This window comes from Drosophila obscura, unplaced genomic scaffold (genome assembly GCF_018151105.1).
Source record: "Drosophila obscura isolate BZ-5 IFL unplaced genomic scaffold, ASM1815110v1 contig_4, whole genome shotgun sequence".
Taxonomy (NCBI): Eukaryota; Metazoa; Arthropoda; class Insecta; order Diptera; family Drosophilidae; genus Drosophila; species Drosophila obscura.
In genome coordinates this window covers 9,628,954-9,649,925 of record NW_024542828.1, presented here as the reverse complement: position 1 = coordinate 9,649,925, position 20,972 = coordinate 9,628,954, and the positions used below count along the sequence as shown (strand labels likewise).

Genomic DNA, 20,972 nt, shown 5'->3' with positions numbered 1-20,972 from the left:
TTGTTCTCTTTAAGCCACACAAACACACACACACACCAACACTCACACACAAATTGAACTTAAAAAAAAAGATGGTGATTTAATGAAGGAAGAGAAGGGGCAGAGCAAGGAAGGCAGCCCGACAGAGCAGCTGAGTTCTGAAACTTTTAATAAAAGTAAAGAATACCAAGCATGAAATGGAAATGGATCGAAACCCCTTCGATCGAGTGTTCAGTTTGGGGGCATGGGAATGGGAATGGGAAATCGCAGATTTTGGCAATTGTTTGCTGTTTTTATTCTTCACATAAATCAATTGAACTAATGACGAAACATTCAAAAATTTCAAAATAAACATACAAATTTGAGGGCAGGGCAGGGCAGGGCTGCTCCTACTTTTGCAGCCGCCTGGTGGCACGTCGTATGGGGCGTGGCTCCGAAGTGTTTGGCGGCAGGGCAAACATATTGCCAGCGTTTATTTGCTGCGACATGCCGGGCGCCACACTCGCCGATGGTGTGCCGAAACTGAAGGCTCCTCCGCCGCCCGGACTGGGGGCTGCTGCTGCTGGCTGTACAGGCGATGGACTGGGACTGCCAAAGGCACTGGCACCGCCGCCGCCGCCAAAGCTGAACGGCTTGGCCGTATTTACGTTCTGGTTGATGGTCGGAGGGGCTGCTGTTGCTCCGCCGAACGAGAAGGGAGCGTTGCCCGGTGGTGGAGCCACCGCCTGTTGTTGGGTGTTCGTCTTGCTTGTTGCTCCGCCAAACGAGAAGCCGCCCGGCTTGGCCTGATTCTGAACGGCGCTCACCGCATTGGCGAACAGGTTGCCGCCCATGGCAGGATTTGCGCTGGGCGCTGCGGCTGTGTTGCCACCGAACGCAAAGGGTTTGCTCTGATTGCCAGTAGCGGGGGCTGCAGGTGCTCCAAATCCGCCGAAGCTTGGCGCCGCAGCGGGTGCTGCATTTTGAGTGTTGCTGCTGCTGCTGCTGCCGCCACCAAAACTGAAGCTTGGCTTGATGGACGCACTTGGTGTGGCGGCTGCAGGCTGGCCAAACATGCTGGCGCCACTGGTCTCCTTCTTGGCGACAGCGGCAAAGGAGAATCCACCCGGCTGACCCGGGCCTGACTGCTGCTGCTGCTGCTGTCCTGCTGCGCCGATTGGGCCACTCTGATTGTTGCTGCTGCCGCCGAAGCTGAAGCTCGTCTTTGCGCCCGTGCTGGCGTTGTTGGGCGTTCCAAACATACTCGCTCCTCCATTGGTGGTTGGCTCGTTCTTCTTGGCAACGGCCGCAAAGGAGAATCCTCCCGCTGGCGATGAAGCGGTGGAGGCGGCTGCTCCATTCACCTGCTGCTGTCCGCCACCAAATGAAAATGGTTTGGTGGCTGTGGCGGCTCCTGGAGCGGCATTAATGCCGCTCTGAGTGCCGATCGGCTTCTGCGCTGCATTGAAGCTGAAGGCACTGTTGGACGGGGTGGCATTGGTCGATGCGGCGCTGCCAAAGGAAGGAGTGCCACTAGTGCCGCCTCCCCCAAAGTTGAACAAGTTGTTGGTGTTGGTGTTGCTGCCATTCGACTGCACAGCAGTTGTGGCGCCGGTGTCGCCTCCAAATACAAATGCTGGCTTGTTTGGCTCCTTGACGGTGTTTGGTGTGGTGGAGGCGGCTGCTGCTGCAGCGCCGCCAAAGGAAAAGGGTGCCGGTGTAGCTGCAGCTGCACTCTGTCCGAACATGTTCCCTGAGTTGGTGGGCGCTGGTGCCGGTGCTGCCGCTGGCGCTGGCTTTGCGGCTGCCGCACCACCAAACGAAAAGAGATTTGGTGGTGGTGCTGCTGCAGCAGCTGTGTTTGTTGTTTCCGTGAAACTGAATGCATTTGTCGGCTGAGCAACTGTGACTGCTGCTGCTGCTGCGGGCGGCTTGAATGCGCTGCCAAAACTGTTGGCGCCGAAGCTCGACTTTATTCCAATTATGGCGGAAGGCTTCGCTGGCTCTGGCTCCACTGTGTGGCTGGCTTTGATCGCTTCCGGCTGCTTGAATGCGCTGCTAAAACTGTTGTTCTGTGGCTGATTTCCAAACAAGGATGTAGCTGGAGTTGCTGTCGGTGTAGCTGTTGGTGGGGCTGCTGTGGTGCTGCCAAAACTAAAGACAGGAGGCTTCGCGGCTGCTCCTGCTGCTCCGCTGGTCTCCGCCGGTTTTCCAAACACAAATGCGGCTGTGCTTGTCGCGGTGGTGCTGTTGCTCCCGAAGTTCATTGCTGGCATGCTGAAAGTCGTTGTAGTTGCAGGCGTCGATGTAGTTCGTTCTCCATTCATCTTGTTTATGGAATTGGGACTGGGACTGGGATTGCTATCCAGTTTGAATGGGGTGGCAGTGCCTACTGTCGGCGCTTTGCCAAATGATAGTACGGCCGCTGGGGCACTGCTTGGGGCGGCAAATGCTGACGTTGGTTTCGAAGGTGCCTCCGTGGCAGTGGCTGTGGACTTTGGACTTCCAAATGTCAGCACTGGTGTGGCTGCCGGAGAGCTCGAAGTTGTTGTGGCTGGCGTTTCCTTTGATGACTCTTTGGGTGCTGCTGTCGCTGCTGTTGCTGCTGTTGCTGCTGTCGCTGCTGTTGCTGCTGTTGCTGGGGCTTGACCAAAGAGAAGCTTTGGCTGCAAGCCATTTATCGTGGCCGTTGTGGCTGTGGCTATTCCTGTTGCTGTTGCTGTTCCTGTTGCTGGTACAATCACCTTTTCACTCAATATAATTGGCTTGTCACTGCTGGACGTTGTCGTGGTCTTGGTTATTGTCGAGAGGCTGGTCGTTGTTGTGAGGGTTGTGGATGTCATTGGCACAATCGGTTTGATGGGTGTCTTTGGACTGACGGGTGCGTCCATTTCGTCTGGTTCATCTCCCTGGTAGATCTCGCCGCGCAGCCCACTCAGCATAATGGCCAGCTTCGTTTTGTGTGTGCGCTCGACGCTGGGATTCTTCACGCCACCCATGGAGTTCTGCTGCTTGGGCTTCACAAACTGTATGCCCGCGTATTCGCCAGCCTCCACGTCGGGACTGTCGAGATCATAATGTTTCGTCTGCCGCTTTTGCAGCTGCTCCTGCGAATGCTTGGCATTGAATAGCGTGAGCTTAGGCTTGGAGGCAGCCAAAGGCAGCTCCAGTGCAGCCTGGTGTTCCGCATTGATCTGTTGCTGCTGCTGGCCCAGAGTCGGGGCCGAGATGGTGCGTGGTGGCGCCACTACTGGCACTGCTACAGTCGGCACACTCTGTGCCTTGGATATGGGTTCGGCTTCAATCTTGCGCTGCATCTTGGACACATGGGCGCTGGGGGAGATCTCGGGTGAGCTGCCACCGGCTGGGCCCTCCATGCTGGTCTGCCGCATGCTCTCCCGCATGTCGTACAGCTTGCGCTTGCTCACGTGCCGTCGGCTGGAACTCAGCGAGGAGGCAATGTCATTGTTGTAGCTACAGTTGCGACGCTTTGCCAGTTGCTCCGGTGAAATGGCCTCCGTGGCCTGCAGCTGATGCTGTGTCTGTGTCGGCGGCGCTTGCGGTGGCGGCACCATTGTCGCCGCATGATGGTGTCTCAGTGGAACTGCCACACTCAGCTCTCGTTGCCTTTTGAAGGTCGTCGCGGGAGACGGATGATGGTCCACGAAGTCGCCAAAGCGCTGGCAGCTCCTCTTGAGGAACTCGTGCTGCTTTTGTGTGTCCTGAACAAAATCGAAGCCTGAGCCCTTGCCACAAGATCCCAGCACGCAAACACTTACCCCACTGTTGATACGCTTCCGAGAGATCTCTTTGAGTTCTTCCAGCACACTCCTGGTGGGCTCGCTCTCATGCTGCGGCGGATGTGGATGCAGGATGGGGCGATTCTCGCGCGACAGCTGCTCGTGTTCATTATTCGCCTTGGGCACACCCACCACCGAATTGGAGCGCAGCAGCCCCGGCAGCGTGTTGCCGCAGTAGAAACTGCGCTCTGGCGGCGCAATTCGTGTCATGGACAGTGCCGGTGGCGATGGTCTGTATGGCAGTGGGGACGAGGGGGTCCTTCTTGGCTGCTTCAGTGGATTGTACAGATTGCTCACAGACATGCTACGATGTAGGCCACGACGCGCGCCCACCGTGCTCTCGTGATGATATGCGACTATCCGCGAGGCCAGTCCACTACTGTGCACATCCGCAAAAGTTCTGCAAGCGTACAGTCGGCATTGGGGAAGGAAGGGATTGATGTTGAATCGTTTTACATACTTGGGATCCAGCTGACTGAGGTTCAGCTTCTGCCGCGATATTGTGGATGTCGATGACGCGGTGCGGCTTCCCAGGCTGCCATTAGTTGTATTGTGGCTCCGTTCGAGACTCAGAGCTCTGTGCGAGAGATTCGCCGGCGAATGGCGAGGAGCTCTACAAGAAACAAACAAAAGGCGTTTAGTAGTAGAGATCAGATATGTGTGACACAGTCCTTACACTGGAGTGCCATCAATTCTGGTAGAGTCAGCAATGGGATTGCTGTGATGCGGCGACATGCTGCTCAAGCTTAAGCGCGGCTGAGGCTTCATTCTGGTACAGGCCGATCCGGTTTCTATTGAGTTGCAGTATTACTGTCTGGCAATTGTTCAGGTGCCAAGTCTTGAGCCAGTCTATAGAAACCGAATTAGTTAATCACAGCACCAGAAAAGAAGTAAAAAATTAGAAATTAAATTTGCCTTGCGACCAGTGGATTTATCGATAAAATATACCGTCTGACCCCCAGAAAGATATTAAAATATACCTTATCATTTTTAAAATATACCGTAAATATACTGACTATGATATTCCTCGATTTTGATATTCGGTTTAATATTATTAGCGTGTTGGCCCTCTCAACTCTAAAAAAATGATTTTATCCAATTCCTGAATAAATTTGGATCAGGATTGGCTAGTTTTCAGAACTCATTTTTATTGGATTGTTTACATAATAGGGTTCAAACAAAAACGGTTAGAGTATAAAACGTAAGTGTGAACTCCGGTCACATTCTGTCATTGTTGCTGGTCAACCAAGTTTCTTAATGTAATGCGTATGGACATTTGTATACCCTATTTCCATTTAATTAATGTGAAATTGTTGTTACAAGCTACTTTGAAACATTAATATTACATTTTTCTTAGATTGCCATGTTTTTTCCCTATTAACGCATATGTTTTGTGTTTTATAAATACATTAATCCCTGTTCTGATACCTGTTTTTGGTACCCGTGAGCTGCAAAATTTCGCTAATATCTGTAAAACAGAGACTGAGTAGTTTCTGCATTAATTGAAGCCTGAAATTACAAACAATATCTCTATTCTATAATATCCATTCCGTTCCAAAGTTGCACAACAATTATGCTAGTTCATTTCCCCATATTGTGAAATTTTTCCCATACCCCGTTAAGAACTTGCAGCTCACACTACAAAAGAGCGAATTTCACCACGAAAAAGAGAGCAAATTTCGAAAAAAAAAACCACCACGATTTGAGAGCGAAAAATGTCGGTTTTTTTTGTGCGCTAAATGGAGTGTGGCGGTCATTTTGAAAAGTACTTTAATATACCTTATAAAAATAGATTGGAACTTGATTAAATATACTTTTATAAACCGATATACGACCGTGGATTTATGGATAAAAGAAACCTCTCTGACCTTCAGAAATAAAGCGAAATATATGCGTACGTTTCAAAACAGCGTTGCCGTACTCGATTGCTGAAATACTGCCCTGAAAACAGCGTTGCCAGAACCAACTGCCGATATATATCGATACACACCCTTCCCAACCGAAGCCAACTTCAGGTACGTCGCTGTCACGAATTGCAATTTTTATAAAAAGAAAAGAAAAATCGAAATCACTTTTTCATACGCGAAAAAGTGCCAGTGTCGTATTTAAAACACCTCATTTCAGCTGCAAACGTAAGTGGAACACATTCCAGTGGATTTTAATGGTAAAACAAGTGATATGCATAGCTAAATATCATCTTTTTTTTCGCCATTTCTTTTTTTCGTCTACGCCATCGCCATCGTGCTGCTGCTGCTGCTGCTATTGCTGTGACTTTGTATTGCTCTGTGCTGTGCAATTGTGTTGGTCGATTCGATTGTGTGGGACGGATGGACGACGTACATATATTTTTTTTTTTCACTGCTGCTGTGCCCCTGCGCCCTGTTCTTTGTGTTTATGTGTGCGTGCGATTAAATTTTTTCTTCGCCTCTGTAATTGAAACAAATTACTGAATGCCTCTCAGGAGGTGGACGCCACCCAATTGATTGTTTAGTATACGCATTTTTAAAATAATATATTTCCCTCACTCGCACACCCACACACACAGAGCCGACAAAATGACGTCGTTGGAGCAGAATCGTTTACAAAACTTCAAAAACAAAGGCAAGGATCAGGATGTAAGTGGAAACCGCTGGACGCCCCCTCCGCCCAATTGGCATTTATTTAACACAACAAAAATATTGCATTTGATCGTTATTTAGGAGATGCGCCGCCGCCGCAATGAGGTGACGGTTGAGCTGAGGAAGAACAAGCGCGAGGAGACCATATTGAAGCGCCGCAATGTGCCGAACTTGGACTCGAACACAGACGAGGATGAGCAGTTGCCCACTTCCATTAATCTGAAGAAGCTGGCACAGGCCGCAGCCGATTCCAGCAAGCCAGAACAACAGTTGGCCGCCGTCCAGGCAGCCCGAAAGCTTCTATCCTCGGACAAGAATCCACCCATCAACGATCTTATCCAGAGCGACATATTGCCCATTCTGGTCGAGTGCCTGAAGAATCACAATCACACAATGCTGCAGTTTGAGGCTGCCTGGGCCCTAACCAACATTGCCTCTGGCACCTCAGATCAAACCAATCAGGTAACGAATACAGCCCCCCATCCATACAGGGCTCAATGCCTGCCAGAGGAAAGTTCTAATCTTGGGGCGTGGTATGTGTGGATGCATTACAGGTCGTTGGCGCAGGTGCAGTGCCACTCTTCCTTCAACTTCTGAACTCTCCCGCTGCGAATGTGTGCGAACAGGCCGTGTGGGCCCTAGGTAATATCATCGGCGACGGTCCCATGTTGCGCGACTTTGTCATCAAGCACGGCGTGGTCCAGCCACTGCTGTCGTTCATCAAGCCCGACATACCCATTTCCTTCTTGCGCAATGTCACCTGGGTGATTGTGAACTTGTGCCGCAACAAGGATCCACCCCCACCAGCCGCCACCATTCACGAAATCCTGCCCGCACTCAATGTGCTCATCCATCACACTGACACGAACATCTTGGTGGACACGGTCTGGGCGATTAGCTATCTGACCGACGGCGGAAACGAGCAGATACAAATGGTGATTGAGAGCGGAGTGGTGCCCAAGCTGATACCTCTGCTGGGCAATAGCGAGGTCAAGGTACAGACAGCCGCTCTGCGTGCTGTGGGCAATATTGTGACTGGATCGGACGAGCAGACGCAGGTGGTGCTCAACTATGAGGCACTCTCCTATTTCCCGGTCCTGCTCTCCCATCCCAAGGAGAAGATACGAAAGGAAGCTGTCTGGTTCCTCTCCAATATCACAGCCGGCAACCAGTCACAAGTGCAGGCCGTCATCAATGTGGGTCTCTTGCCCAAAATCATTGAGAACCTGAGCAAGGGTGAATTCCAGACACAGAAGGAGGCCGCCTGGGCTATCAGCAATCTAACCATTAGCGGCAACCGCGAACAGGTCTTCACACTGATCAAGGAGGGTGTCATTCCGCCATTCTGTGATCTCCTCTCATGCCAGGATACGCAAGTTATCAATGTAAGAGATGTGCCTATTCTGTTGCCCACTTCCAGGAGTAACCGTGTCTTTTCCAGGTCGTGCTTGATGGATTAAACAATATGCTCAAAATGGCCGACTCACATGTGGAGACGGTGGCAAACTTCATTGAGGAGTGCGAAGGTCTGGCCAAGATTGAGCGTCTGCAGAGCCACGAGAATGTGGAAATTTATAAACTGGCGTACGAAATCATCGATCAGTACTTTACGGATGAGGTGAGTGTCCGGACGACTTAAAACTAAACGAACGCCATTTTTCTGATTGCTGGAATGTGTTTATTTATTTTTCCAACAGGGCGAACAAACAAACATGGCACCCACATCCGATGGAACACAATACAACTTTGATCCGAATGCTGACAAGCTACCAATGAACTCATTCAACTTTTAAGGATCCACAGAAAAACCAAAACCAGAAACCAGAACGGCAGCGACGGCAGTAAGTCGGTAGTTAAACACACGCGTGCAAACAGACAGACAGAATTTTTTGGCGAAAAGTGCTAAAACTTACATTTACTTACACATTAAGCTTGTGTATAAAAATAGGGGAGCAGCAAACCACTTCACATAATAATGATAGCAATGATATATATTTTCAACCACTCAAAATCCAACAAAACCCAGCCCAAAACAAAATTAATTGCACCATCGGCCAGCAGCAGCAGCCCAAAACCAACACACAAGTGTAGTATTCAGCCAGCAGCAGCAGCAGTTACGGCTCCAAGAGAAAACACAAAGAGCCCAGCCGGATATAAAAACGAACTCTTGTCATCAGTTTTAGCTTCTCTCAATTCTGTGTTAAGAAAATTATAAAACACCTAAATAAATGTGCATGTGGGTCGCCAGAAAACATGATTCGATTTGTATAGTGAACGGGGGCAAGCCAAACCGATTTGCTAACCCGATATACCAACACAGGAATACACGAACGAAAAAGCAAGAATTGTAGAACTATTTGATTTATATGGAATAATTTAATATTATGTACGCCTTTGATTTGTAATTGAAATTACATATGTATACATTTCTAACTAATGAAAACGATAAAAACAAAAAACAAAACAAATCGTATGATCTGTTTACATTCCGTTACATCTCGCTCATTGAACGTGGAGAGGGAGTCAGCCACGGGAAATTGTTTGCTTTATTCTTGCTATAATAATGATCCGAATTCTGCTATCTGGTAGATAATAATTTCTTGTGAATTTCAAATTGGCAAAGATTTTCGAGATTTGAAGTAAACTTGATTCTGTGTGATAGCACAGGAGTCTGCACATAAAATTTGCTTTCTCTAGCTTTTATAGGTCATCAAGAAGGACGGACAGACAGACATGGATAGCTATATTGTGTACCGGGTATTAATAACAAAAAAATCGCTCTTCTGGAATTTATTCCGTTCAAGTTACGAAGAACTAAAACAATATGGTCATACCAGGTGGCGGCCGAGTTGCTGCTTATTATCATTAATTACCATTTATTTACATTTGTGAGCAGTGTTATTTAACCACTGTTATGGAAAGCTTTTCCATACACACAAGTAACAATTGTTTTTCCAACAATCATATCTTAGGGTTTGAACGATAACGATATATTTAACGAAACGATAAGATCCACAAGAGATGCCACATACGTTTTTAGCTAAAACAGGCCTGCTTTTGAAAGCTATTCTCTAAAAATGCCAATTCTAGCCTTAAATAAGCTTAAAGGGCAGCACTGATACCCACGTCACGTGATTTCTTTTGAAATTCAGAAGCTTTTTTAGAATTTAGAATGCATTGCGTGTATTGCATTTATTTCGAGAACTATTTGCTTCCGTCAACATTACGCAGCTGCGGAAATTGGCACATTTGGTCCCCAACACCACACCACTGTGAAAGTCAAGGTCAAGGATGTTTGAGTGAAACAACCTGCTGAAATGAAGCAAAAAATACTTCGTTACCCAAACTTGTTAGATGTGGATCTGTATTTGTATAATATATTAAATTATATAGTAAATAAATGATTTTAGCACATTTATAGATAGTCGAGAGAGTGTTTAATACGAATATGTAAATGTTTATCGCTCTCAGCTGTTCTGGTTCCCGTATGATTGTATGTGTGGGGAGAGCTTCTCTCATGGTGCGCGCCCCACTCTCCACTAACGTGCGCGACGCGTGGACAGAGCTGGTTCGAGGTTTTTGTTGTTCGTAGTTTCCTACTAAATTTTATTTTCTCATTGCTGTTCAGTCCGGTTGGAGGTGTCTTGTCTGGCCCCCGCCACTATTATTGTTCACATTCACAGCACAGCGCGTGGAATTTTTTCGCTCAAGTCAAAAGCACAATAATGTCGTCGTCAACAGCCGTTCAACAGCCACCTCCACCCGTGCCAAAACCACCACCAGCGCCAACAGCTGCTGCCTCCGCTGGAAAGGGTCTTCACTCGAAGGTGTACAATGGCCTCATTGGGGCCTGTGACAAGTTTGTGCCCGCCAAGATGCGTCCGCTGTGGATGCACGCAGCTGGTGAGTTCCATTCCCATCGCGGCTTAGTTCATCGGTGATTCTTGACCAACTTACTGTGGTTCCCTTTCAGGTCCCAAAACGATCTTCTTCTGGGCGCCCGTCTTCAAGTGGGTAAGTGTTGGCGATTCCCCCAGTCGCGTTACATAACTGGGAACATCGCACGACCTTCGCTAATTTTCATTATCGCGCACACATTGAAATCGCAGCGACCATAGAGAAATCTGTGCGCAGGTACCATTAAACGAAATTATTTGATTATTGCGAGCAACCTGCCCGGACGCGCCTGATAACTGTTTGTGTTTGCGTTTGTGTGTGCGTGTGGATTGCGGAAAACTAAGCTAACACATCTCTCCACTCCCTCTGCTTGTAGGGGCTCGTGGCAGCAGGACTAAGTGATTTGGCCAGGCCAGCGGACGCAATTTCTATACCCGCGTGCGCTGCCTTGGCGGCCACGGGCATCGTCTGGTCACGCTACTCGCTGGTGATCATACCCAAGAACTACAGTCTGTTCGCTGTGAATCTCTTTGTCGGCCTGACGCAGGTGGTCCAGCTGGGACGCGCCTTCTACTACCAACAGGAGCAGGAGAAGCTGAAGAAGGCGCAGGAAGAAAAGCCCGCCATCACGCAGTAGAGAATATCCATCGAATTGGTGCTATACCCCCCCCATATCGCCCTCTCCCTATATATGTAATATATAAACAACGCACATCGTTAACGAAAGGATCCCAAAGGCGTATGGCAGATCTACCCTGTGTAGTTTCTGCTTTGATGCACTCTTTGTCGACCATTATTATTTATGGTGTTTTGCCTTATGAACGTGATTCGTACTACTTAAGTTGTAAACGTGGAGGCTTCGCGTATCGTATAGTTTTTATTCATACGAGCATTAATTATTGGACATTTTGTGATCTTCAACAAATAAACCAATACATTGTAAGACTTTAGAAAGTAGTGAAACGAACGTCTTTTTACTGGAAACTCTATATAGAAGAAAGGATTTAGATTTTTGTATATCCAACTTCCACAGAAACTTCGATTTGGAAACCAGTTGGATGTAAAAGCCGTATATTTAGGTATTATTTGCTGAGTTTGATTCTCCGACAATGGCTTAAAATGTGAATTTATGTTTAAATGGGACAGCAGCAGCTTTGCAGCGTGTTTCTGGGTGTCAAGAAGATATCGAAAGTGTTCAATGCACTCGACACTTTTAAAATAAATCTAGTCGCCTTTGACTTCAATCCGAACCATTAATACGTACATACGTCTCATTTAAATTGGGTTAACATTGAGAACACATATACTAAAAGTAAAACTGGAAAATGATTAAGTCCACGATAGACGCGAATGAGCTAAAGCTCTATTCCATTATTGTCTTTAAGCAACTGGCAATGGATGCCAGCAAGCCAGAACAACAGTTCGACGCCGTCCAGGCAGCCCGAAAGCTTCTATCCTCGGACAAGAATCCACCCATCAACGAAGTTATCCAGAGCGGCATGTTGCCCATTCTGGTCGAATGTCTGAGAAACCACAATCGCCCATTGCTCCAATTTGAGGCTGCCTGGGCGCTAACCAACATTGCCTCTGGCACCTCAGATCAAACCAATCAGGTAACGAATGAAAACTTAATAGAGAAAAGTCCTAATCCAGGGAGGGGGATGTGTGCCTTGGGGGTTTGGTTTTCGCAGGTCGTCGGCGCAGGCGCAGTGCCTGTCTTCGTCCAGCTGCTGGGAGCTCCCGCTGAGCGGTTGCGCGAACAGGCCGTTTGGGCCTTGGGTAATATCATCGGCGACAGTCCCTTGTTGTGCAGCTTTGCTGTCAATCACGGCGTGGTCCAGCCGCTGCTGTCGTTCGCGAAACTAGATACAAAGCTTTCCTTATTGCAAATTGTCGTCTGGGCAATCGTGAACTTGTGCCGCAGCAAGGGTCAATCGCTGCCAACCGGCAACATTCACGAGATTCTGAACGCACTCAATGTGCTCGTGGATCACACGGACACGAACATCCTGGTGGACACGGTCTGGGCGACTAGCTATCTGACCGACGGCGGAAGCGAGCGGATACAAATGGTGATTGAGAGCGGAGTGGTGCCCAAGCTGATACCTCTGCTGGGCAGTGGCGAGGTCAAGGTACAGATAGCCGCTCTGCGTGCTGTGGTTAATATAGTGTCTGGATCGGACGATCAGGCACAGGTGGTGCTCAACTGTGGGGCGCTCTACTACATTACGGTCCTGCTCTCCCATCCCGATCTGAACATACGAAAGAATGCGGTCTGGTTTCTCTCGAACGTCGCCGCAGGCAACCAGGCACAGCTGCAGGCCATCATCAATATGGGACTCGTGCCCCAAATCATTGAGAACTTGAGAAGCGTTCACTTCAAGATGCAGACGGTGGCCTCCTGGGCCGTTAGCAACGCGATCTTAATTGGCAACCGCGAACAGGTCTACACACTGATCAAGGAGGGTGTCGTTGCGCCGTTCTGTGATATCCTCTCATGCCAGGATACGCCAGTTATCATGGTAAGAGAGAGATTACCCTTTGTTAAAGTCCATGTCCAGGAGTAACCATATTTTTGTTCCAGATTGTGCTTGAGGCACTAGACAATATGCTCAAATCGGTCGCCGACTCAGATGTGAAGACGGTGGCCAACTTAGTTGCGCAGTGTGGGGGTCTGGCCAAAATTGAGAGCCTGCTAGACCATCAGGCTGAGGAAATTCATACACGGGCTCAGGACATCATCGATCAGTACTTTACGGACTAGGTGCACGGGCTAAGAACTAAACCAGATTTGCATTTGTTCTAATTCGAATTTCTTTCCAACAGGTCCAAAACAGCAACACACAGCCAACACAACACACAAATTTTGATGGATTTGAATTTAAATATACGCTCTCTTTAGCGTTTGTTCCGACTGCCTATAGTGATGGATATATTCGCCCTTTTAAAAACGGATTACAAAAGTGACTTCTGCCTATATTAAAAAATCTATGGGTAGCGCATTGCATTCTTATCTTTACTTATTTGCACACATGTGCTGTGGCGAGAAGGTGTCAGATGGCTATCCAAACAAATTCTGATAATACTAGTGCCCACCCGTGCACAAACATTCGGCTTCAGCTAGTGTGGGGGGGCCACATTTACATACAAAATATATAGGCACATATGTATAAGTCTATAGACTTTTATGCCTGCTGATAATAGAATCGCGCTAGTAAAACTACTAAAACATAAACATAGAGACGGACGGACCCCAGACTTGACAGAACAAAAAGCTCAGTTGCCGATGAGCGCTTCGCTGTCACAGATCTACTTCGGTTTGGGTACGCCGCTCTGCTCTCCAGCACTTGTATCACGTTCCAGTCTTTTACTATTACCAGACTAAGGCTTCTAATCAATTAATTGAAGCTTGATTAGAACAGCGCGAATCATCTGTTCTCAGCTCTCATTATCGAACATCAATTTAGTTTCTCGCGGCAGTCGTTTGGAAAGGTTGGACGTTCAGTACCCTCCAGTAATAGAATGCCACCAAAGCCTCCAGCTGCAGCGCTTGCCTCAGTGGGTAAGGGCATCCACTCCAAGGTGTACAATGGCCTCATTGGAGTCTGTGATAAGTTTGTGCCGCCCAAGATGCGTCCTCTCTGGATGCATCCAGCAGGTGAGTTGTTCAAGAAGCAGCCAATAAATTGATTTCTTTACCAATTCTCCTCTGTTTAGGTCCAAAGACGATATTCTTTTGGGCACCGATCGTCAAGTGGGTAAGTTGTCGGAATCGGGAGCGTTACATAACTTTGACAGCTGCGTCCTTTGGCAGTTTTCATTATCGCAGCGACATTGATAAACAAATCTGTGGGCGGGCGCTTCTGTTGCCATATATTGTGTTTTATTAGTATTTGTTTATGTCGGGGGGGACAACCTGTTCAGAATTCAGCGCCGCGATAAATGCGCAATTGTGCCTCTCATAGAGAACCCCTAGAGAAAGCGGCAGGAGGGAGAGAGAGACCGATCCACTTCCCACACGCGCCACTTTGATAACTGAAAGTTGAATGATTTGGCGGATTTCTCGTGGAATTTTTTATTTTTTGTAGAGAGAGCTTTTAAAACATTCTATAAAGATTTGCCGTCAATGAGAACATAGATTACTTCTCGTTGTATAATTATTCTAATCTTAAAATTGTATTTGTTGTTTCTTTTTTCCATCCCAGGGTCTGGTCATCGCCGGACTAAGTGATCTGACCCGACCGGCGGACACTATTTCCGCGAATGGCTGCCTTGCCCTAGGTGCAACGAATCTCATTTGGACGCGCTATGCTCTGGTGATCATACCAAAGAACTATAGTCTATTTGCTGTCAATCTGTTTGTGAGTCTGACGCAGCTTTTCCAACTGGGACGGGCCTGCAACTACAAGCTGGAGCAGTCCAAGCTGGAGAAGGCAACAGCGGAGAGGCCAGCTCTTCTGCAGCAGTAGAACATAATTTATAGTCATAGGCCAATTTATCCACCACAAATAAATACAATTATTCTCTAGTCCAAAAATATGTTTGAACTTGATTTTAGGGCGCATAAATCATTTATCGATGGGATTTGTGCTATCGATTACTATTATATCTACTGTGCAAGTGTCATCGATGGCCGTCCACCTCTAGTTCAACTGATTGCGAAAAAATAAGTATATTTTTGTTGGATTTTCGCCTATAATTAAAAAACAAACCATGAATTTAATAAGCGGCATAAAGTTGTACATTGAAAAAATGTGCGCAGAGTCGGGGCCGGGCATGAAGATCATCCTGCTGGACAAGGAGACGGTGAGCGAAAGCAATCAATAAGGGAACTTGTATAGAAATCCATATTCCATATCTGTTGCAGACGAGTATTATTTCCATGGCCTTTAGCCAGTCGGACATGCTGCAGCGGGAGGTGTACCTGTTCGAACGCCTCGATTCTGGACGTTCCAACGAGAGGCTCAAGTACCTCAAATGCATTGTGTTCATCCGCCCCACCAAGCAGAACATCCAGCTGTTGGCCAATGAGCTGCGCAACCCAAAATACAGCGCGTATTACATATGTGAGTGAATCAACATATGACCGAACTGATGATAATCCCCCAGTACTGACGCGCACCTTCTTTATAGACTTTAGCAACATTATACCACGCACTGATATCAAATACCTGGCCGAATGCGACGAGTCCGAGTCGGTGAGGGAGGTGAAAGAGCTCTACGCGGACTATTTGTGCGTCAATCCCAATCTGTTCTCCCTCAACATACCCAGCTGCATGGCGAATCTGAACTGGCTGCCAGATGCACTGACACGCAGCATGCAGGGCATCACGGCTGTCCTGCTCTCCCTGAAGCTGAATCCAGTGATTCGGTACCGGGCTGGCTCCCAGGCGGCCCAGCTGCTGGCCAAGATGATCTACGAGCAAATCACCAAGGATTCGACACTGTTTGATTTCCGTTCGAATATGGATGGGTCTGCGCCGCCTTTGCTGCTGGTGCTGGATCGACGAGATGACCCTGTGACGCCGCTGTTGCATCAGTGGACCTACCAGGCCATGGTCCATGAGCTCTTGCAGATTAAGAACAATCGCGTTGATCTCTCGGACCGACCCAATGTGCCCAAGGACTTCAAGGAGCTGGTCTTGTCCGGCGATCAGGATGAATTTTATGGGACAAACATGTACGCGAACTACGGCGAGATTGGAGCCACCATCAAGACGCTGATGGAGGAGTTCCAGCGCAAGGCCAGCGATCAGAAAAAGGTCGAGAGCATAGCGGACATGAAGAACTTCATCGAGTCGTATCCGCAGTTCAAGAAGATGTCGGGCACAGTGCAGAAGCACCTGTGTGTCATTGGCGAGCTCTCGGGGCTGAGCAACAAGCGAAACTTGTTCGAGTTGTCCGAGCTGGAGCAGGAGATTGCCTGCAAGGCCGAGCACTCGGCTCAGCTGCAGCGGATCAAGAAGCTGATTGCCGACGAGCGGGTCACCATTGAGGATGCCCTCAAGCTGGTGGCCCTCTATGCGCTTCGCTATGAGCGTCATGCCAATTGCGATACCTCCAGCCTGCTGCAGATCATCAAGTCGCGCGGCGGACGAGCTCAGATTGTGCCCGCTCTGATCGAGTATGCGGGCAACCATGTGCGCCAGGGCGATCTCTTTAACATGGTGCGGATCACCGATGCCGTGAAGCTAACCAGAAATCTGATCAAGGGTCTGAAGGGTGTGGAGAATGTCTTCACACAGCACACGCCACTGCTGAAGGAAACGCTGGAGGATATATTCAAGGGACGCGAACTGGATCCCGTCTTTCCGGCCATCAATTCCGAACTGGTCCCATTCCGACGACCGCCCCAGGAGGTGGTGGTGTTCATCATTGGCGGTGCCACCTATGAAGAGGCGCTGGCTGTGCATCAGTTGAACAATTCTGGCTACAAGATCATTCTGGGCGGCACCACCATACACAATTCGCAGAGCTTCATCAATGAAGTGCTAGCGGCCACAAATGGCATACAGTTTAAGCACACCAAATCCATGATCAAGTATTGTTCCACAGACAACATTTAGAGGAAACTAAAGGGAGAGAGAGAGAGAGCAGAGGAGCAACTACTTATATTGTTAACTATTTATTATCTGTGTAATCGCCCCCACCACACTTAAGCTTATTCCATGTAAAATATCATTCGTATCTCCAGGCCAGTGTGTTGCCAGGGGAGGCCACAATGTATTATATATCTACTATATATATGAATGTATATGATGTGTAGTTTTAGTGGGTGCCATGGCAACGTCTGCGTCTGTTGTTGATTCAAACAAGAAATCTGAATTTTTTCAAAGGGATATCTTCATCATGTCCAGCACGTATTTCAATGAAATCTGGCATCAGTCGCAGCATGAATGCGAGCTCTTGTCCACCATTGACTATGAGCGTCAGCATCAGGATGTGGAGACAACGGTGGCCACCATGAATGCAGCCGTGGGCTCGGTGGCAGCCGATGCCGATGCCAAGGCCCTGCTGCAGTCGAGTCTCTACGAGTTCTATTTGAGATACATTTGCCTGAGCAATCGCCTGGAGGATGTCTATGATAATGCAAGTACTGTGGCATCCCATCTACAGACAAACATCCTCAAGGCTGTTTCCTTCCACAGATGATCCAGCCGCAGAAGCGACAGTTGGTGCGAAAACTTCTGGATGCCTGCCTGGGGCGTGTCATAGAACTCAAGCACGATCTGGTCAACATTGATCTCATGGAGTTCAGCTACAACGACACAGTGGTGGACAGACTTCGTCTCACGCCCATGGAGACGGAGCTGCGTGTGCCCCGCTACTTTCTGCGCGAGCGGCAGCATGAGCTGGAGTTTCGCAAGCGAACCATGCAGGAGATACTCGTCAAGCTGGGCTGGCTGGAGGAGCACGAGCTTGAGGAGACGGTCACCACGGAGATCGAGGCCATACGCATGCTCCAAATGCACGAGCGGGCACGCCAGGGCCGGCTGCGCGCCCACTTCATGAAGGAGATACGCATCCTCAAGGAGAAGGGCAAATCGGAGGAGCGCAGTGAGAAGGAGCGCAGCGATTCCGGCCTGCTGGCGGCCATGAAGATCCAGAAAATGTGGCGTGGCCACACAGCACGCAGGATAACGCGCCGCCGCAAGATGGAGGAGATGATTCTGATTGGCATGCTCCCTCCCCCCGCAGCGGTGCTCAAAGAACGCGCCGAGAAGCTGGAGAAGCTGCAGCACAACGACAAGCGCTACGAGGCGCAGCTCGTCTATGGGGAACAGTTCGAGACGCGACAGCGGCTCGTCCAGGAGGAGATTCGACAGAAGCACGGGCCCAGCATGAAGGAGGACATTGCTGACGAGATCCGCGCCTGGGTAAAGGATTGCTATGAGAAGACGGGCAAGCTGCCCGACTTTCCCACGGAAGATCAAGGCGGCTCACTGCACATCTTCAGCCGACCAGGCACCGAGAGCGAGCACAGCCGCTCCTCTGCACGATCCTCCAAAGAGTCGCGCAAGACCAAAGACAAGTCCAAGTCGCCGGCACGCAGCGGCGATCTCAATGTGAATGAGAATCAGGAGGAGGACGTGAGCTTCCAGCCGGCACCATCCATCTGCCTGCCCGACATACGCACGGAGATTGATCTGTAAGCGGAATTGGCAATGAAAAGTAGTCAAAGATTGAGCATAATCTCCCTCTTTACGATAGCTTCAATGATACCTGGCGGGACAAGGACGAGACGGGTGTGCTGAGTCAGGCTGCCTACGAGGACATGATCTACAGCGACAAGTACCAGGAGGTGGAGCTCGAATTCCGGCGCGCTGTCGACGATGTGATGCGCCAGGAGATCGAACTGCTGCAGACGGCAGTGGGCAAGAAGATCAAGAAGAGCAGCAAGAAGACGCGTCGCTCCGGCAAGAAGAACAAGAAGAAAAAGGAGAAGGATCTGACGCCTGACCGCACCACAGAGTCGCTGTACGAGGAACTGGTCACCAATGGCATTATCCGCAAGTATCCGGAGCTGAAGCTGAAGCAATTTCTGGGCGACAAGGCGCTGACCGCTCGCAATGGAACGAATCCATCGCCGGGCGATATACGCCAAGTCCTCACGGAGTACTGCATCCTGCCACTGGGCTCGGATGCGATACACAACTGCACACCGCTGATACGTTCCATACTGCTGGCCGGTCCCCGGGGCTCGGGAAAGAAGGCTCTGCTGCATGCCATTTGCACGGAAGTGGGCGCCGTGCTCTTTGACCTTACCCCAGCCAATATTGTGGGAAAATATCCGGGCAAGTCGGGCCTCATTATGCTCATCCATTTGGTGGTGAAGGTCTCCAGGCTGCTGCAGCCAGCTGTCATTTACATGGGCGATGCGGAGCGGCCATTCATGAAGAAGATACCAAAAACCGATCGCACGGATCCTAAGCGCCTGAAGAAGGATTTGCCCAAGCTGATCAAGAATATTGCGCCCGAGGATCGGGTCATATTTGTGGGCACCTCCAATCTGCCCTGGGAGGCGGATCAAAAGATGCTGCAGTCGGTGTACAATCGTTTCATTTACATTCCCCGCCCCGACTATGGGGCCATGTCGCATGCCTGGAAAACGCTGCTACAGTGAGGATAAATCCATAGATCCATATTAGGTTTATCTGCATTTCGTGTCTACTTTTCTTTGCAGTGATTACTCTGGAGGTGTGTCCAATTTGGACACCAGTGCCATGGCGAAGATATCCGATGGCTATACCATAGGCGCCATCGATGCCTGCCTCAAGGAGGTGATGACCTGCAAGCGCAAGCTGCAGCTGCGCACCCAACCGCTGACCAATGCAGAGCTCATCAATGTCCTGTGGTGAGTGCTCGAAAATTTTAACTTCAATATTTGCAATTATTTTTTGCTTTCCTCTTAGCACTCGAGATCCCGTCTATCGCGAAGAGGAGGAGGCCTTTGAGTCCTGGTGGTCTAAAACCCCGCTGGGACGTCGTCGTCAGCGTTTTCTGGAGCTGGAAGAGGAGCGTCTCATAGAGGAGCAGGCCCAGGCGGCCAAGCAGGGAAATGGCAACAAAAAGAAAGGCCTCAACTGACTGATTTGCATATATAGATAGTGATTGCATTATTCAGACTCTATTTCAGCTTATAAGTAAAATCTTTTTTACCACATTTGCAGTGTATTTCATTGACAGCCAGCTGGAGAGTGTCCTGATCTTCTAGGAGCTCTCGCAGCTCTTTCAGCTTGCTGTTTAGCAGTTCCTCGTGATCGCCCACACACCAAAGGAGGCTCACGTGAAACGAGGGCGGGGCATAGAACTTGGGCAGGCGATAGTCGTGCATTACCTTGTCAATGGGCTGCAGGATTGAGAGCACTTTCGCGTTGAAGGCTCCGTCCAGCTGCACGGCCAGGAAGGTGCGCGTACGCTCCTCATTCGTGTAGATCTTGAGTCCCTGAAGAGTGCTAGCAAAGCTGGGCAAGAATATCCATATTAGCGTGATGTGAAGTGCTTTGAACGGTCCCCAGAACTTACCCCGTTGTGCTGTTTAGCGCGAACTGCAGGGATCGTGAAAACTCATCAATCTGATGATATTGCAGCACCACAGTTCGGCTGAGACTCAGATGCAGTGGCTCGTTGGCTTGCATTTGCACTGCGGGTGCCAGGCAGGCAATGGCTTCCTCCTGGAACTCCTCCAGCTGCTCGGCGCAGGCAAATGCCGGCACATACACATAGCTGGCCCAGTTGCCACGCTCGTGCTTGAAACTTCGGATACGGCCGCCATGCAGAGCGGGATCATCTACCACTTCATCGTCATCCTCCTCCACAGGCTTGGGCTTCTTGGGGCCCAACAGGGTGTCAGCTGTGGGCAGAGCAGCAGGTCTTTGGCGGTTCAAACGTAGAAATTTACAGAAACTTCATAAAACTACCATTACCTTTTTAGCGTGTTTATGATGAGATTTGGTGTGTCTTCGTCCGAACTGGAACTACTGCTGCCTTCATAGTTTACGAGGGCCATAATTAACTAATTAACTAGTAATTAAACAAAATTAAAACAAATAAATAAATAAATGTCCCGCTCTTTTTCGCTAAAAAGTCTGTTAGTGTAACCGTAGAGCATGCAGATTGAGCACTTTGTACGGCGGTATATAATACTTTTCGGTATATTTGTGACAGTTTTGGTATATTACGGTAAATTTCTGAGAGT

At 49.0% G+C, this 20,972-nt stretch overlaps 8 protein-coding genes across 9 annotated transcripts; 6 read left to right on the top strand and 2 right to left on the bottom strand.

The window, feature by feature from the left end:
* Window positions 1-256: 256 nt before the first annotated feature.
* Window positions 257-4,695, bottom strand: LOC111070231 (nuclear pore complex protein DDB_G0274915). The gene is made up of 4 exons (XM_022360622.2): window positions 4,435-4,695; window positions 4,219-4,371; window positions 3,738-4,158; window positions 257-3,680 (listed from the first exon to the last, which is right to left on the bottom strand). Exons 1-4 carry the CDS (start codon window positions 4,524-4,526, stop codon window positions 369-371), a joined length of 3,978 nt encoding a protein of 1,325 aa, XP_022216314.2. The 5' UTR covers window positions 4,527-4,695; the 3' UTR covers window positions 257-368.
* A 1,086-nt stretch (window positions 4,696-5,781) lies between these two features.
* LOC111070106 (importin subunit alpha-4-like) lies at window positions 5,782-8,809 on the top strand. 2 transcript variants are annotated; one of them, XM_022360425.2, is made up of 6 exons: window positions 5,782-5,890; window positions 6,220-6,373; window positions 6,458-6,838; window positions 6,931-7,761; window positions 7,818-7,994; window positions 8,074-8,809. In XM_022360425.2, the coding sequence occupies exons 2-6, from the start codon at window positions 6,314-6,316 to the stop codon at window positions 8,167-8,169; spliced, it is 1,545 nt and encodes a 514-aa protein (XP_022216117.1). In that variant the 5' UTR covers window positions 5,782-5,890; window positions 6,220-6,313; the 3' UTR covers window positions 8,170-8,809. The 2 variants fall into 2 exon arrangements, with proteins under 2 accessions (XP_022216117.1, XP_022216118.1); XM_022360426.2 differs by having other exon boundaries at window positions 5,782-5,891; window positions 6,302-6,373.
* Window positions 8,810-9,982: 1,173 nt separating this feature from the next.
* LOC111070031 (mitochondrial pyruvate carrier 2-like) lies at window positions 9,983-11,236 on the top strand. The gene is made up of 3 exons (XM_022360326.2): window positions 9,983-10,279; window positions 10,350-10,390; window positions 10,650-11,236. Exons 1-3 carry the CDS (start codon window positions 10,102-10,104, stop codon window positions 10,908-10,910), a joined length of 480 nt encoding a protein of 159 aa, XP_022216018.2. The 5' UTR covers window positions 9,983-10,101; the 3' UTR covers window positions 10,911-11,236.
* Window positions 11,237-11,546: 310 nt separating this feature from the next.
* On the top strand, window positions 11,547-13,280 carry LOC111070029 (importin subunit alpha-3). The gene is made up of 4 exons (XM_022360325.2): window positions 11,547-11,886; window positions 11,965-12,795; window positions 12,858-13,037; window positions 13,100-13,280. Exons 1-3 carry the CDS (start codon window positions 11,599-11,601, stop codon window positions 13,035-13,037), a joined length of 1,299 nt encoding a protein of 432 aa, XP_022216017.2. The 5' UTR covers window positions 11,547-11,598; the 3' UTR covers window positions 13,100-13,280.
* A 268-nt stretch (window positions 13,281-13,548) lies between these two features.
* Window positions 13,549-14,801, top strand: LOC111070032 (mitochondrial pyruvate carrier 2-like). The gene is made up of 3 exons (XM_022360327.2): window positions 13,549-13,931; window positions 13,991-14,031; window positions 14,479-14,801. The coding sequence occupies exons 1-3, from the start codon at window positions 13,796-13,798 to the stop codon at window positions 14,740-14,742; spliced, it is 441 nt and encodes a 146-aa protein (XP_022216019.1). The 5' UTR covers window positions 13,549-13,795; the 3' UTR covers window positions 14,743-14,801.
* A 102-nt stretch (window positions 14,802-14,903) lies between these two features.
* Window positions 14,904-17,027, top strand: LOC111070028 (vacuolar protein sorting-associated protein 45). The gene is made up of 3 exons (XM_022360324.2): window positions 14,904-15,079; window positions 15,141-15,339; window positions 15,407-17,027. The coding sequence occupies exons 1-3, from the start codon at window positions 14,987-14,989 to the stop codon at window positions 16,837-16,839; spliced, it is 1,725 nt and encodes a 574-aa protein (XP_022216016.2). The 5' UTR covers window positions 14,904-14,986; the 3' UTR covers window positions 16,840-17,027.
* A 94-nt stretch (window positions 17,028-17,121) lies between these two features.
* LOC111069932 (dynein regulatory complex protein 11) lies at window positions 17,122-19,894 on the top strand. Its single transcript, XM_022360172.2, has 5 exons — window positions 17,122-17,362; window positions 17,422-18,422; window positions 18,485-19,393; window positions 19,458-19,628; window positions 19,687-19,894. Exons 1-5 carry the CDS (start codon window positions 17,123-17,125, stop codon window positions 19,859-19,861), a joined length of 2,496 nt encoding a protein of 831 aa, XP_022215864.1. The 5' UTR covers window position 17,122; the 3' UTR covers window positions 19,862-19,894.
* Window positions 19,859-20,963, bottom strand: LOC111069938 (U6 snRNA phosphodiesterase). The gene is made up of 3 exons (XM_022360179.2): window positions 20,701-20,963; window positions 20,300-20,647; window positions 19,859-20,238 (listed from the first exon to the last, which is right to left on the bottom strand). The coding sequence occupies exons 1-3, from the start codon at window positions 20,781-20,783 to the stop codon at window positions 19,902-19,904; spliced, it is 768 nt and encodes a 255-aa protein (XP_022215871.2). The 5' UTR covers window positions 20,784-20,963; the 3' UTR covers window positions 19,859-19,901.
* Between the last annotated feature and the right edge of the window lie 9 nt (window positions 20,964-20,972).